Source organism: Rhyacophila brunnea, unplaced genomic scaffold (genome assembly GCF_057557595.1).
Source record: "Rhyacophila brunnea isolate RB1 unplaced genomic scaffold, BYU_Rbru_1.0 scaffold_13, whole genome shotgun sequence".
NCBI classification, from domain to species: domain Eukaryota; kingdom Metazoa; phylum Arthropoda; class Insecta; order Trichoptera; family Rhyacophilidae; genus Rhyacophila; species Rhyacophila brunnea.
Window position 1 is genome coordinate 18,051,444 of NW_028232785.1, and position 14,116 is coordinate 18,065,559.

General features: G+C 36.7%; 1 protein-coding gene across 1 annotated transcript; it reads right to left on the reverse strand.

Annotated features, from left to right (window-relative positions):
- Positions 1-6,662: 6,662 nt before the first annotated feature.
- Positions 6,663-12,747, reverse strand: LOC147076745 (uncharacterized). The gene is made up of 2 exons (XM_085940449.1): positions 12,373-12,747; positions 6,663-9,972 (listed from the first exon to the last, which is right to left on the reverse strand). The coding sequence occupies exons 1-2, from the start codon at positions 12,646-12,648 to the stop codon at positions 8,620-8,622; spliced, it is 1,629 nt and encodes a 542-aa protein (XP_085796575.1). The 5' UTR covers positions 12,649-12,747; the 3' UTR covers positions 6,663-8,619.
- Between the last annotated feature and the right edge of the window lie 1,369 nt (positions 12,748-14,116).

Here is a 14,116-nt window from a genome sequence, read left to right on the forward strand (position 1 = left end):
AATTTGTTTTTATTGACATTTTAATAGGCTGTCAAATACTTAAAATGTTGCCAGAATAAAAAATATCTTTATAAAACCGAAACAGGCAAGATTAGAATAAAATTAGTAAAACGTAAAATTTGCGGTTTTATTACGAGATTGAAACAAAATGTTTTAATTAAAAGTACAAATGAGTTTAATGTTAAAAAATGTGTATTTCAGATGAACTGAAGTAACAATAATTTACTGTCAATGGTCTAATGTTGCCCCTTTTTATGGTACATAACTTAACATAATTAATTTAAATTTTTTTTCTTCACACAGCAACCCCAATATTTTTATTATGGTCTATATTTTTTGAAATTGTCCAGTCAAGTCCGACTACATCAGCCGTCCGTGTACAAAATAAACATTACCAACATATAGGTATACAAAAAAAAAAACTGTTAACTTCTTCAGCCGCTTAACTGGAGGATATATACACCACACGGTGCCTAACTGAATCTGTGTCGCTCGCCAGTATTCTTGCATCGTTCCAGTCATACGATCATCCCGTAGCTCCGCCGTATACACTATATTGACAGTATTTAGCAGTCTTCCAGGATGCCAGAATCTGATTGGCTTGAAAAACAGGCAAGCCATGTTGAGGTTCTCTTCGGGCCAGGTCCAACGTCACAGTTCATTTTCAGAGCGATAAAAGGCTGCTCAGTTCGCTCTCTTATCTCCTCGTTACTCCTTAAGTCATACCACGGCACACACAGCATCCGTCGCAAACATCTGTTCTCAAAGTTCAGTATTATAATGGTTGCTTTGAATCTTTGTAAGGTGCCATAATTGGCTACTGTAAAGCAGCACCGTCAGAATGCAAGCATCGAAAAGGCGGATTTTTTTTTGACCAAATACAATAATTGTAGGTACCAGACACTCCGCATTGAGTTGAATGTTGCTCTAACAAAGGGTTTCCCAAACTATGTTCCGCGGAACACCAGTGTTCCGCCGAACCTGAATAGGTGTTCTGCGACAATTTGGAAAGGTTTTATACACTTTTGAAATATTTTCTGAAAACTAGTAAGGACGATTCCTGGGTTCGGAATCCATTTTACGTGACAGCTAAACCAGTAGGCTTAAGCGCAGGTGACTATGAAAATCTTATTGATTTAATTAGTGACTCTGATTTGAAGATCAGTCTTTAAATGATTTCTGGGCGAGTCTGTCGAGTACCTCAATTTTTCAAAACAAGCTATTATTAATTGTTTTCATGGCCCCCACAAGGGGGGGGGCTGACAGGGTTTTGGCCTGAGGGCACGGGCTCTGGGTGGGCCAGGCGTGGCAGGTGATCAATTAAGTAAGATAAATACACAGCACAAGTTTGCTTTAATAGTTAAAAAGTCTAAAAAGGCGCTATTATACTTCATGACTATTAACATTTGTTAATTTTAAATTATATAATTGAACGATGTAATTTTTGATTAATGCGTATTGATACTCAACAACTCCATGATGAAAGTAGATGTATTAAAAATAGAAAAAAATAGTTAATAATACACTGAATAAGGGCCCTTAATTTGAGCTGTAACAAAATTTGAAAAACGTTAATGTGATGTGTCACACTGCCTTTAACATTAGAGATAGGTAGGGAGCCCGCCAAAGATCCTAGCCTGAGGGCCCGCTTCAGGATGTGGGGGCCATGATTGTTTTACTTCCGTTTTCTACTACCTTTATCCGAAGCGGGATTTTCTATTTAAGCTGCAACGAAGTCAAAGTGCAGGAACATGCTGGACGCCACACCAGATATTAGAATGCAACTTACCAATATAATAATTGTGCCTGATATCAAGAAGATATGCAATTCAAGGACTCAAAATTATCAAAGTCATTAGGTACCTAAGTGCTTTATTTATTCATATTTTTATGTTTATAATATTATTATAGTTGTATATTTAAAAATATGTAATTACTAAATTAATAATGTGTTTTAATAACATTTTTTTTAAATTTTAACTAGTAGGAATCAATCTAAAAAATAAGCTAAGTGTTCCATTAAAATTTCCGGGTTTGCTAAGTGTTCCATTGTAGAAAAAGTTTGGGAAACCCTGCTAATAGTAAGCTCTATTTACAAAATCCCACCTCTCGTGTTGTGATGAGACCATTTAGTTACCTATCCATCTGCATAGATATAAAAATATAACATTTTTCAGTGCTGACTCTGTCAATTCGAAGGAGAAACCATTGTATTATCCCTATTTTATCATTATTTTTTTCATTCTTCCCTCAGACCCACATCAAAGGGCCATGAGCTCTTCGTTAATAGGTATACAAAAAATGTGAACATTACAATATGGCGAAGATGAAAGGCTATTCGGCCTTGGTGCCTCAAATCATACATATAATAGAATATTCTCATCTCCTGTCTATTATTTCCGACCATGTCCGATCCTAATAGGATCATATGGGCCTCCATAGAGTAGAGGTTTGTATTAACAGATTTTGTTTTTTACAAGAAATGGATGTCAGCCACTCGCTCAACCTATTAGGTCCATACCCTGACTCACACACAAATTGAAAAACAATATGTGTACTTGCCAGACCCAGGATTCGAACCTGGGACCCACGGCGTGATAGTCCAACGCTTAAGTCGCGCGGCCACCGTGGGCGCTCTATTATATGCCAATATTATTAAGCCAATAATTGCTCAACCTATTAGCTCCATACTCTGGGTCCAAATACAAATTTGAAAAACAAGTGAATTTTGGTTATAAGCCAACGCGGCAACGGCTCAGCCATTGTGGGCGTTTTTTCCACACTTTCTGCAATCTCCATATCACGATCATCACATTATATCCGTGTATTGCGTGAATATGTTGATAAGTCTAAAAACGTAAATTCTCAGGACTGCTATTTTTGTACGTTTGACTTTCTGTGGTACATCAGGAATATTTTAAAATTTTAGTTTGTTGAGAATTCACAAGCATTTTATTAAAATTTAAAATTATCCAAAAACATATAATTTGATTTACCACAGAAAGCCAAGCGTACAAATAGCTGCCCTGAGAATTTATGTTTTTAGACTATCACAATTATATTCACGCCATACACGGATATAAGGCCCCCTTCCCGTCTTTATGGCGTGATGTCATATGTCGATGAACTCTAATCGGTTTATGGAAATAGATGCCAGATTTATTTTTATAAATAAACGTAAAAAAATACATAATAATTTAGAAACACCACAGAAAATCAAATAAAATATGGCAACAGGCAGCAAAACCACAAGCAAAATTAAGAATTATAAGCGCATCAATTGCATGACTATCTTCGTCTTTTGACCATGTCCAATCCTAATAAGATAATAAGGCCTCCACAGAGTGAAGGTTTGTATTAACAGATTTTTGTTTTTACGAGAAATAGATGTTAGCCACTTGCTCAACCTATTAGGTCCATACTCTGACGCCAAAGGCAAATTGAAAAATAATATAATGTTTGAGGCTTTCACGGTTGTTTTTTTATCGTAGTATATTCTTGGGTTTTCACCGTGTCTCCTTCTTCCTTATTTACTCGACGTTTCGGGCTCGTTGCAGAGGCCATTATCATGTTTATTTGCCACACCAAAGATTCCATCCTGGGACCCACGACATTATAAACCAACGTTTATGTCGCTCAGTCAATGTGGGTGCAACTATTCATTGTTGTCAAATTGGTACAACACATTGGACGTAACCCGATGGATACAAGTTCAAGTTCGATCCGGTGCAATATTTTTTCTAATAGAATTGTGATTGTGAATTATGTATGTTCAATAAAGAATGTCACATTCTCAAATCTTGTACTTAAATTATTTAATAAATAAAAAATAACAACATAATATTATTTACATTGCAATATATTTTTATAATAATGTACAAGGGGTGGGTACAATATACATGAAACAATTTTATTATTTAAGACTGACGTAACATTTTTGTCGAGCGGCAACTCTTTTCACTATGCTACAGACCCGAGTACTAGTCTAGTAATATACCGTGTTCAGAAAATTGTACGTATGCAGTTGGCCGTATCACAGTTCACCATGAGATATTGTATCGGAAACAGATGGCATCATAGCTTTGAGATCGAATTCATGCCTAATAATTAGGGCCCGGATTTATATGCTAGTGCATGTTTTGTTAGGGTGTATGCAGAGCTATGAGAGTTGCACAAAAATCCGTTTTGAAAGACACACAAAAATGAAATTTTATTGTGCATATAAATGCATATTTGAGACGTTAGAGCATATTTGAGACATTAGTGCATATTTCATAAATAAATGCATATTTTAGGGCTTTTGCATTCATAATTTTAGTTTTTTTTTAATTATTTTATCGAAATATTACTAAAATAGGTAGGTAGACAGTTTAGATCCACTTGCTGTGGATTTATCAGAAAAAGTGAAGTCAACTCGGGCACCTTTATTTAAATTTTGCGCAATCACCTCTGTGGACGTTGAGAGGTCGTTTTCCGCATATAAACAAAATACTGACAGATATGCGGAAAATTTGAATACCAAAGACAATAATGAAAACAGCTCTTAAATAATAGTATTTAGGAATAGTTAAGTGTGTCGTTTTTGTTTTTTAAAGTTGTGTATAGTTTACATTGCATTTCTTATTCAATTATTTGCACTTGTAAACAAACTATTTTGAATATTGTGATTGATTATTAGCGTTTTTTTGTTATTGTATTATATTGATTGAGATTATTAATTTGTTATTCGATTTTTGTCAGTAATATTGGGTGAAGTGGGTATTTACAATTTTTTTCCATAAACATGTAAATTTTTAACTGCATATTTCTTTGGTTTTAGTGCATATTTTAATGATTTTAAGTGCATATGTGTATGTATATAATCATGTTTCTTGTTGCATATAAATCCGCTCCCTACTAATAATACACTATACACTAATATGTAATAAAAACCACCCAAATACAAGGGAAAGATAAGAAAACAGGTAGGTAAGAAAATTGTAAATATAATCATATAGTATATATTTATATAAAATTCAGATTGATTCAAAAGTGGGTTAGTAAGTAGGTGCTCGCAAGTATCAAGTCACCTATCAAACGATACCAATCAATAAATCAAAATAATTTTCTTATGGAATCAAATAAATTTTAACGTTATTGTCTGCAATGCCCCATGAATGTGTAATTTTTAAAAAATCTCAATGCTATACGGCCAGCTCTTTCCGGTATGACAGCTCACGGTGAACTGTGATACGACGAAGTACAATTTAGCCGGCTCTCACATCTCAACTCGCCTCGTGTGCCTGACCGCCATAAATCAAAACTTCCGAGAACGGCTGGCCAGTGTTGCATGACACAACCTCGCACATCTATCTAGCGAAAGTCGCGTGTAGCCTTCGAAACGTATTCATATTTCAATGCGGTGATCGGCGAGCCGGTATAGGAATGACCAATTCATAGGTATTTCTTTGTGACTTCCCGACTCGGAGACCGAGAAGGATGCAACATGCCGAATGCAACAGCCAGATGTTTTTTTCGGACGAAACAGTTGCATTCGATCAATCTGCGAAGCTCCATTTGACAACGCGTGTTATGTTGTTTCGTTAAATAATGATGACGTCACATCGACGTATTCGACACGTTTTTAGGGACGAGTTCCGATGTGCGAGCCGACTTACATGTAACTGTTATATACGACGTAATGTTGTAATTATTGGTAAGAGAAAAATCTTTAACAAAATATGGTGCCGTACAGGACTCGAAACTGCATCCATTGGATTCCTGCCAATGTGCTTTACCAATTTCGCCATCTGCACCCTACGTAATTACGATGAAAGTATCTTATAGTCATACGACAGAGGTGTTCAAGAATCAAATTTCGTTAATATTGGCGATTGGCTTTTGTGGTTTGAATCAAGGTACTAATGATACATCTTGAATCTTGTGAATAATTTCTTGGATAAATACGTTGATAAAAAACTTATAAAGCAGAGAAAAGTTGCGTACTTTGACCATATTTTCCGCATTGAGAAGTATGATTTATTCCAACTCAAAATGCAGGGGAAGGTAGAGGGCAGCAGAAGCGTAAAAAGAAAGAGATTCTCTTGGCTACGCAATCTCCGTAAGTGGCTGAATGTCCAAGGCGTTGGTGATTTAATACGACTGGTCCAGGATAAGGAGTCAATAGAAGAAAACACCAAAGGAAGAAGGTAGCCACTTTTGATGAAATTTGAAAAGATCTCAGATAGCGCGGTTATAAGATAATATCTGCAACGTTAGTACGTGGGTCGGTAGCTAAGTGGTAAGAGCCCTCGTATAGATAGTGAAAAAGGTGTGTTCCAATCCTATTTGGTCCAAGAATTTTCAAATAATGTTTCTACGGTTATTCAAAGTTATGAATTGTAAAAATTATTCATTAAACAAAATATTATAGTGTAATTTTATTGTCAGGAAAAGTATGAAATTATTGGTCTGTAATCCTATCGAAAGATTGTATGAATACAACTAGAGCCGCATGAAATAAGAATGATTTAAAAAATTCTATACTCTGAAATTTTTGGATTAAGCCAAATATAGGTATATAGAATTGAAACACGTTCTTTGGTGTCTACTATCACTTTAGGTGAATGTGTGGCTTGTTACTCATTTCGTTTGTTCAATCGTTTCTTCTTTTTCTTAACGTACCATCGACTAATGGAGGCATCCCATCAGGGCATTAGTTGCTTTATCATTTCGTCACTGTAGGATTGGTTTGTCGAATAGACTAAATGTCAAATGTTCAGGAGACGAAAAACAAATTTCATTATATTTAAATACATGGAGGTATTTAAATTGTTGTTTTTACAGCATATGAATGCTGTATTCATTACAATGTAATTTAAAGAAAAGGATGGTTCTGGTCCATTTAGATACAAAAAATCATTTTGCATTAAAAGGTAGATTTCGACAAAAACAGACATTCGACAAACCAATCCTATAGCGACGATCTGCCACCCGGAATAGTTCGGTGGAGCTGCACTCCAATCCAATACCAATTACGGAAGTTCTTAAGCCATGAAATGCGGCATCGTCCTCTGCTACATTTACCATTGTTCTTTCCTTAGGATGACAAGTTGTGGAATGCCGTACTTTTGTCCTCTCATAATGTGGCCGAGGTTATGACGTCGACATTTGTTACATGGTACAGTATACACCCACATTTTGAAAGCCACGACTGTCCATGACGTCTTCTGGTTAAGCGTCCATACTTCCATACAATATAAAAGAATTGAAAGAACATAACAACGTACCATACGCAGTCTCAGACCTAGGTCAAGGTTTCAATTGCTAAAGAGGCGTCTCATTTTGAGAAAGGCACTCCTTGTGATCTCAATTCATTTAGTCATATTAAATAGGCGGTCTATGCCACTTGTAGTTTGGGCCAGCAAGGTTCAACGTTACCATCTTCACCTCAGATGTGACTAGAAGCTGCGTGACCCAATCTATTATCTCCCGGTTGTAAGCTGCCGCAAGTGTCGGTTTTCAAAGGTCATGCTAGTTGCGCAGGAACGACAATAGCGACAATTTCTATCTCGAGTATTTGGACATTTTGTCAGAACTACACTGCGGGCGCACCATTGAATACCCATATCATCGTCAGCCTCCCGAGAAGCTTTATTTTCAATCGCCTTCATCCATAAGTACGGTCTGAACTAAGAACATGATTTGAGCGAGTCACTATTCCACAGTAGGCGCAACGACGCTTGTACAGAAACGGTTTTACGTGTTTGGACGTTCTGCAACTATCACACTGTAGGCGCATTGTAAAATATCCTATCATCATCATCGTTGACTCCGTAATTCAGACTTGTAAAATATAACAGTATTATCAACTCGAGCCAAATGTCGTCAGATTCAAATCCGTCAACACTCCACTGCGTGCCGCCATATTGGCCACTTGTAGAGCTGCAGTAATACACAGTAGGTGCATCGTAATGTTGAATATCCGCACCGTTATCAACATCCGTCGTAGATCTTTACCGCATCATGAGAAGATTTCTTAACCCGTGAAGTCCACACTATGAATCCAAACAAGCGTCAATGAAGCGACTTATGATTTTGCCAGATACAGGATTTGATCGCAACACTACTCCACTGCGGTCACAACATCGACTGTCAGTATTGACTGCCTCTTTCGTTTCTTCGACTGCCTTACAATGCCGCCATATCAATCACTACTTTCGTGTGTGTTCGAGCATTCAGCTACTAGTGCAGTGCGGGTGTATCGTCGAACACTCGTATAGTCATTGCCGGCCCTTATCCGTCTCCCGAGGAAGTTTATATTTAACCTACTGGGTCAAGTTTTGAATCAACACAATATTTCAATAATTTTCAAGACAGTAATATCGACCACCTCTTCTGTTTCTTTGACAGTGATTGTTTTACCTTTACAACTTTACAACATCGACAGGTACAGCATTATGAACCATAATTTTCTTATGTATTCGGCCACTACTATACTGCAGTCCCGTCGTCGAACACTCATATCATAATCATCAGCTCTTGGGCGCCTTCGAGGAGGTTTATTTTTAACCCACTCGGCCAATGCTCTGAATCCACACAATATTTTAAATTTGCTAGACGCAGGATTTGATAACACAGCTACTGCACTGCAGGCGCAACATCGAGAACCAGCAGTGGAACAACAACATCAACCATATCTTTAGCGTCTTTACCGGCGATTCTTTTAGTCTTATGACCTTTTTTGTGTGTCCTGAGATAGCTCATAGTCCTACATGTGTAGAAACAAATATCGCACGTGTGCGTCTCTTCACCGTTATGCAAAAGCCTATGCCTCTTTAACGAACTGGACGTACTACTCTTAAACGAGCACATCTCACAATTGAATAGCTTCACATCCGAGTGCGTTAACTTGTGCTCTCGAAGATGCCGTCTGGTCCGACACCGGAATTGACAAACGTCACAAGAGTGCGGTTTTTCACCGTTATGAATCATGAGATGTCGTCTCAAATCGCTTGACTGTCTACTTTTATAGTCGCACAAATTACATTTATAAGGTCTTTCTCCGCTGTGAATCATCTTATGTGTTTTCATACTGGTCAGTAACCTAGATTTAAACTCGCAGACTTCACAAGAAAACGGTAATTCCCCTGTGTGTATCAAACTGTGCCCTTTCAATATAGTCGAAGATCTACATTCGTACTCGCACAAATCGCATTTGAAAGGTTTTATGCCTGAATGTAGTAATTTATGCGTTTTTAATTGGTTAGATTTCCTGCTTTTGTAAGAGCATTGATCGCATGCAAACGGTTTTTCTCCCGTGTGTATTAGACTATGTTTTTTTAAATCGCTAGTTGAAGTGAACTTGTATTTACATATATCACACTGAAAAGGCTTTTCACCCGAATGTACGAAACTATGTCGTTTCATTTGACTAGAAGTAGTACTCCTATAGTCGCATACATCGCATTTATACGGTCTTTCACCTGTATGTATCAATTTATGCGTCTTTAAATGCGTTAACCGTCTACATTTATACGAACAAACGTCACAAACATACTTCTTAACGATCAACACCTTCTTTTCTTTATTATTCAACAAAAACTCTTTTTCACTAAATTGTCTATGGTCTTGCACCAATAAAAACTCTTTATCGTGAAATTCTTTATGCTGTGCTAACGTCGTTTCAGACGGACAGACCAAGTAACATACTCCGCATACAAAATTTCTTCGGTAATATATTAATTTAGGTAATATAATAGCGGGAATAGACAATTCTTGATTGTTCTCGACTTCTTTTTTGATGTCTTTTCTGTCTATGGTAATTTGATGATTGCTGAATTCATTGTGGATACTTGATACAGTAAATTCCTTTTTGATTGGCAACATTGATGGTGTATCTATTTTTTTTGTTTTGTGTTCTTGTGAATCCTTATCGGAAGAAATACCGGCTTCAATTATATTGGAACGCTGATCATCCATGGCTCTGCATGTCTGTAAAACAAGAAAAAGTTCTTTATGTAGACGGTTATCAACAGTGGACTGATTGAACGTGTGACCCGTTATAAATATTCACTAACATGGGTCAATGAGAAATGGGACCAGTCGATAAAAACTAGAATTGAGATCACAAGGAGTGCTTTCTCAAAATGAGACGTCTCCTTAGCAATCGAGACCTTAACCTAGACCTGAGACTGTGTATGGTTCGCTGTCATATTCCCTCAATCCTTTTCTATGATAGGAACGCTAAATCAGGAGGCTGTCACGGAGAGTTGAGGCTTTCTAAATGTGGCTGTATACTGTATAGACCTTTGCCCACTGAAAAAGGAAGCCGATACATTACACGACTGGTCCTACTTTTCGCCCCTCCCGTTGTCTGTGGATGACCTGTCATTGACTATAGAGTGCTCATACTGACGCGTCTGTCGTGATCACTTGTCGGAGTATTCTTAGTTTCAGATGATTTTAACGTATCTTTGAGACCTTGGAGTTCATCTGATTTAGTGGTTATGTGTTATTGATAATAGGAAGTGACGATCAAAGTTAGTAAACTTCTTCTGTGTATAATAATATCATAATACACTAGGACGTTTGTCAATGTGACAGTCGATTCTAAACGACAATAACTAATAACTTATTTATACTCTTCAGTCATTATAGAGTACCAAACTTTGCTTGCAAGTACGTTATCAATAAATAGTATGGCAGTGGACCACTCGTTGCTTGTGCAAAAAGTTATGTTCAGGCTGTATTAATCTAAAGATGGCAGTGGTATAGACGCATCCTAAAAATTCTTTCTTGGAAAAGGACCGAGAAGTTCTGCGTGGTATTAAAACCTGAAAACTACAGTACCTCAGTCACATTTCGAGAGGACAAAAGTACAGGAATCCCCAAGTCATTAGCCAAGGAAAGATCAAAAAAGAAAGAGATTTGTATGAGTGTAGCTCAACCAAACTGTTTCTGGTAGGAGATAATAGAGTTAAGATCGTCCTGTCAGTGGTCGACCTCAGTTAGGGATGGCATGATTGCATCTCGTGGTGCAGTGCGTAAGGCGCTGGCCTTTCATCTGGGACCTCCGGGTTCGATCCCGGTAAGGTCACAAAATATTTATGTGATTTTCTCAAAGCCTGGCTGTTCACTTCTATTACTAAATACACTATTGTCATTGGGCCTCTCGGATTGTTGTAGTGTTATAAAGAAATTATATTATATCTATTTGTACAGTACACTCTCAGTAATCCGTTGCTCGATTATCCGACAATTACTATAATCCGCCGTTATTTTTACTATTTGAAAGCAAAAAATCAAGCTCTATAATTCGCCGGTATTCGATTGTCAAATTTAGTAATCCGCCGCGTACAAGTATACAACGCAGATGAGACGGGTTTATTGTGGAAACTTCTCCTTCGTAAAACGTACGTTCATCGCGAAGAAAGTAATGTACCAGGGAGGAAAGTGTCCAAGGACCGCATCACAATTATGCCATGCTCCAATGCAACCGGGACAGACAAAATGAAGCTTTTGGTCATAGTGAAAGCCAGGAATCCTAAACCATTCAAGAATATCTGCCTCTCCGAACAACTGGTTGTGTCAAGTGATTTAGGCTCTCCTCCTACGGCACAACTGAAATCTGACGGAACTGGTTTGTGAAGGAACTCATAAACTGGCCAATGTGATGCTTCGCACATGGCGCTACTGAATTCACTTGAAATAATAATCACATAACCGCAAACTGTCAAACTGGACCATCAGCTGTTTTGTACAAAAACTGACAACACGCACGCTACTGCGTTTACTCAAATAGAATTAGGTGATTTCAATTTTGCTTATCTTGTACTTTTGACGTCTTGGGTTGTTAATGGTTTTAATAGTAATATGACACTTGATGGCAGTGCTACCAATTTTGGTAAGAAAATATGATTTTTTACCGAATCTAATGATATTGGTACCACTATTTTACGGTGACAGGAAACTTCAGAGACCTCGCGACTAGCATGTCGCGTCTCTTCGCGACCATTTTGAAACTGAGAGATTCCAGTCTCACCATCAGCGAGCCGCCATTGAAATACATTAGCTAGATACTGGTTGAAATTTTAGTTTCAGCTCCATCGGACTTCAGTTTCTCTGTGGGAGGAGGGCCTTACTGTTTAATATTTCGTTAATAAACTTAGTTTATAAATATGTACAATTTAGTAAATACTTGATTTTGATTATAAATAAAACCGTAATTGGCTAACTACAAATTTTTCAAAAAAACTTATTTTTACGAAATACCTGTTTTAATTTTTACCATATTTTGTATGTATGAACTATAATCCGCCGCTTTCACTAATTGGACACTTGTCTTTTTTTGGGGTGGCGGATTACTGAGAGAGTACTGTAACTATTATTTACCTCTGAATAATTCTGCATGGAGAAATTATATTCCTTTTGGCTGTCATCCGTTGGATTTTCCCCACAATTCGCGTTTGTGGATTCATCCCATTCTGTTTTAATGAGCTTATCCAACGCGCCATGTTCGTTAGCTTCAATTATTTCTTGTTTTATACGATGATTAGACGTCGATGGACCTTCTTCCATGGGCCAATATTCTTCATTTTGATTGTGATAATCCGTTATTGGAACTTCCACGAAAAACGAATTGTCGGCAGGTTCTGTTTTGATGTTCATTTTCGGATGTTTTGAGCCTAAATTTACGTTTTAAGGGCAGCTATAAAAGCTAAATGTGGATATAATCCAGACAGCATAATATTATTGTCAGAACATTGTTTTGAGAAATGTCAAAAATTGAAAATACGTCCTTCGGTGTTGCCAGGGTGTTGCGCATACATAAACATAATAAATGTTGCGTTGCGCAAAATGTTTGTATATAAGGTAGAATAAAATAAGACCAGTAAATAGAAATAAAGAGCATTAAATGATATTTTAAAGCTTCTTGAATATCCTATTAAATAAATAAATATTACAATGATTACTGTAGAATGTATACACTTTACAATATTGTATGTCGTTTCTGCTGATACTACCTAACCTCAAAATCGAATTATAATTTAAACGTAACATTTAAAATGGAAAGCCATTGAAATTCATGAAACAAATCAATTTCGTAGATAGTAAATAAATAAACAATCTATCTTATCTTTTAGGTAGGCGTTCAATTTTTGTATTAGAGGCGCTTTTGATGGGTAGGTACAATAAAAGAGTACTTAATAAATATTTAGTTTTTTTTCATTTTTCGTTATTATTCTTTGATAATTTAATAAAGACCAAAGGATCATTTTCTGCATACCTAAATCACGGAAATATATTATTTTTTTACGTTATTATTGATAACTCGAATTATTATTTGAATTAATAAAAAACATAATAATTGTGATGGCAATATCGTTGGAATTTTTCAACTCGGAAAATCTCCGCTGTGATTGGTTCAATAAAATATACCTAACACAAAATGGCGTCTAATATTGTTATTGTGACTTTGATAGGTTAAGCCTCCCCCAAACCAAAGCGAATATTCGCAGCGAATTCGCAACGCCCTCGCTATCGCTGTCGCTACCGCTTGGATTTGATGCGAATTTCGCGTTTGGCCCCACACCAAAGCGTCAGCGACGCAGCCATAGACTAAATAATTTTATTTACGCGCCAGATTTAAAATTGTAAATATTATTAATATTTTACGCCAATTATTCTATAATTTTTATGAATTAAATATAAAAAATACACGTACACTATAGCGCTTTCAGAATTGCTACAACTTTTACCCACTTTGCGTAAAGTGTATTTTAATTATCTGAAACAAGGTGGCAGCATTGGATGCAGCCATAGACTAAATACATATACGAATGTCAAAGTGACAGTTGTGTGTTGACAAAATGTACACGTCTTCTGAATGCTTATTACACGCTGAAGATATAATGAGATGGCGTGCGACAAATTACATCGACATTTAATATAACCTTACTTTATGACAGGGCAAGATTGCCATGGCTCATAGGTAAGATAGATTTACTCAGTTTCATAACTGCACATATTATAAATAAGCATTTACCATGAAGGGTTAACAGGATTTGAAGGTAATATGCTATTGAAATAACATGTCTCCGTTATTTGAATTGTAGGTTTTGACTATTTTGCGTTT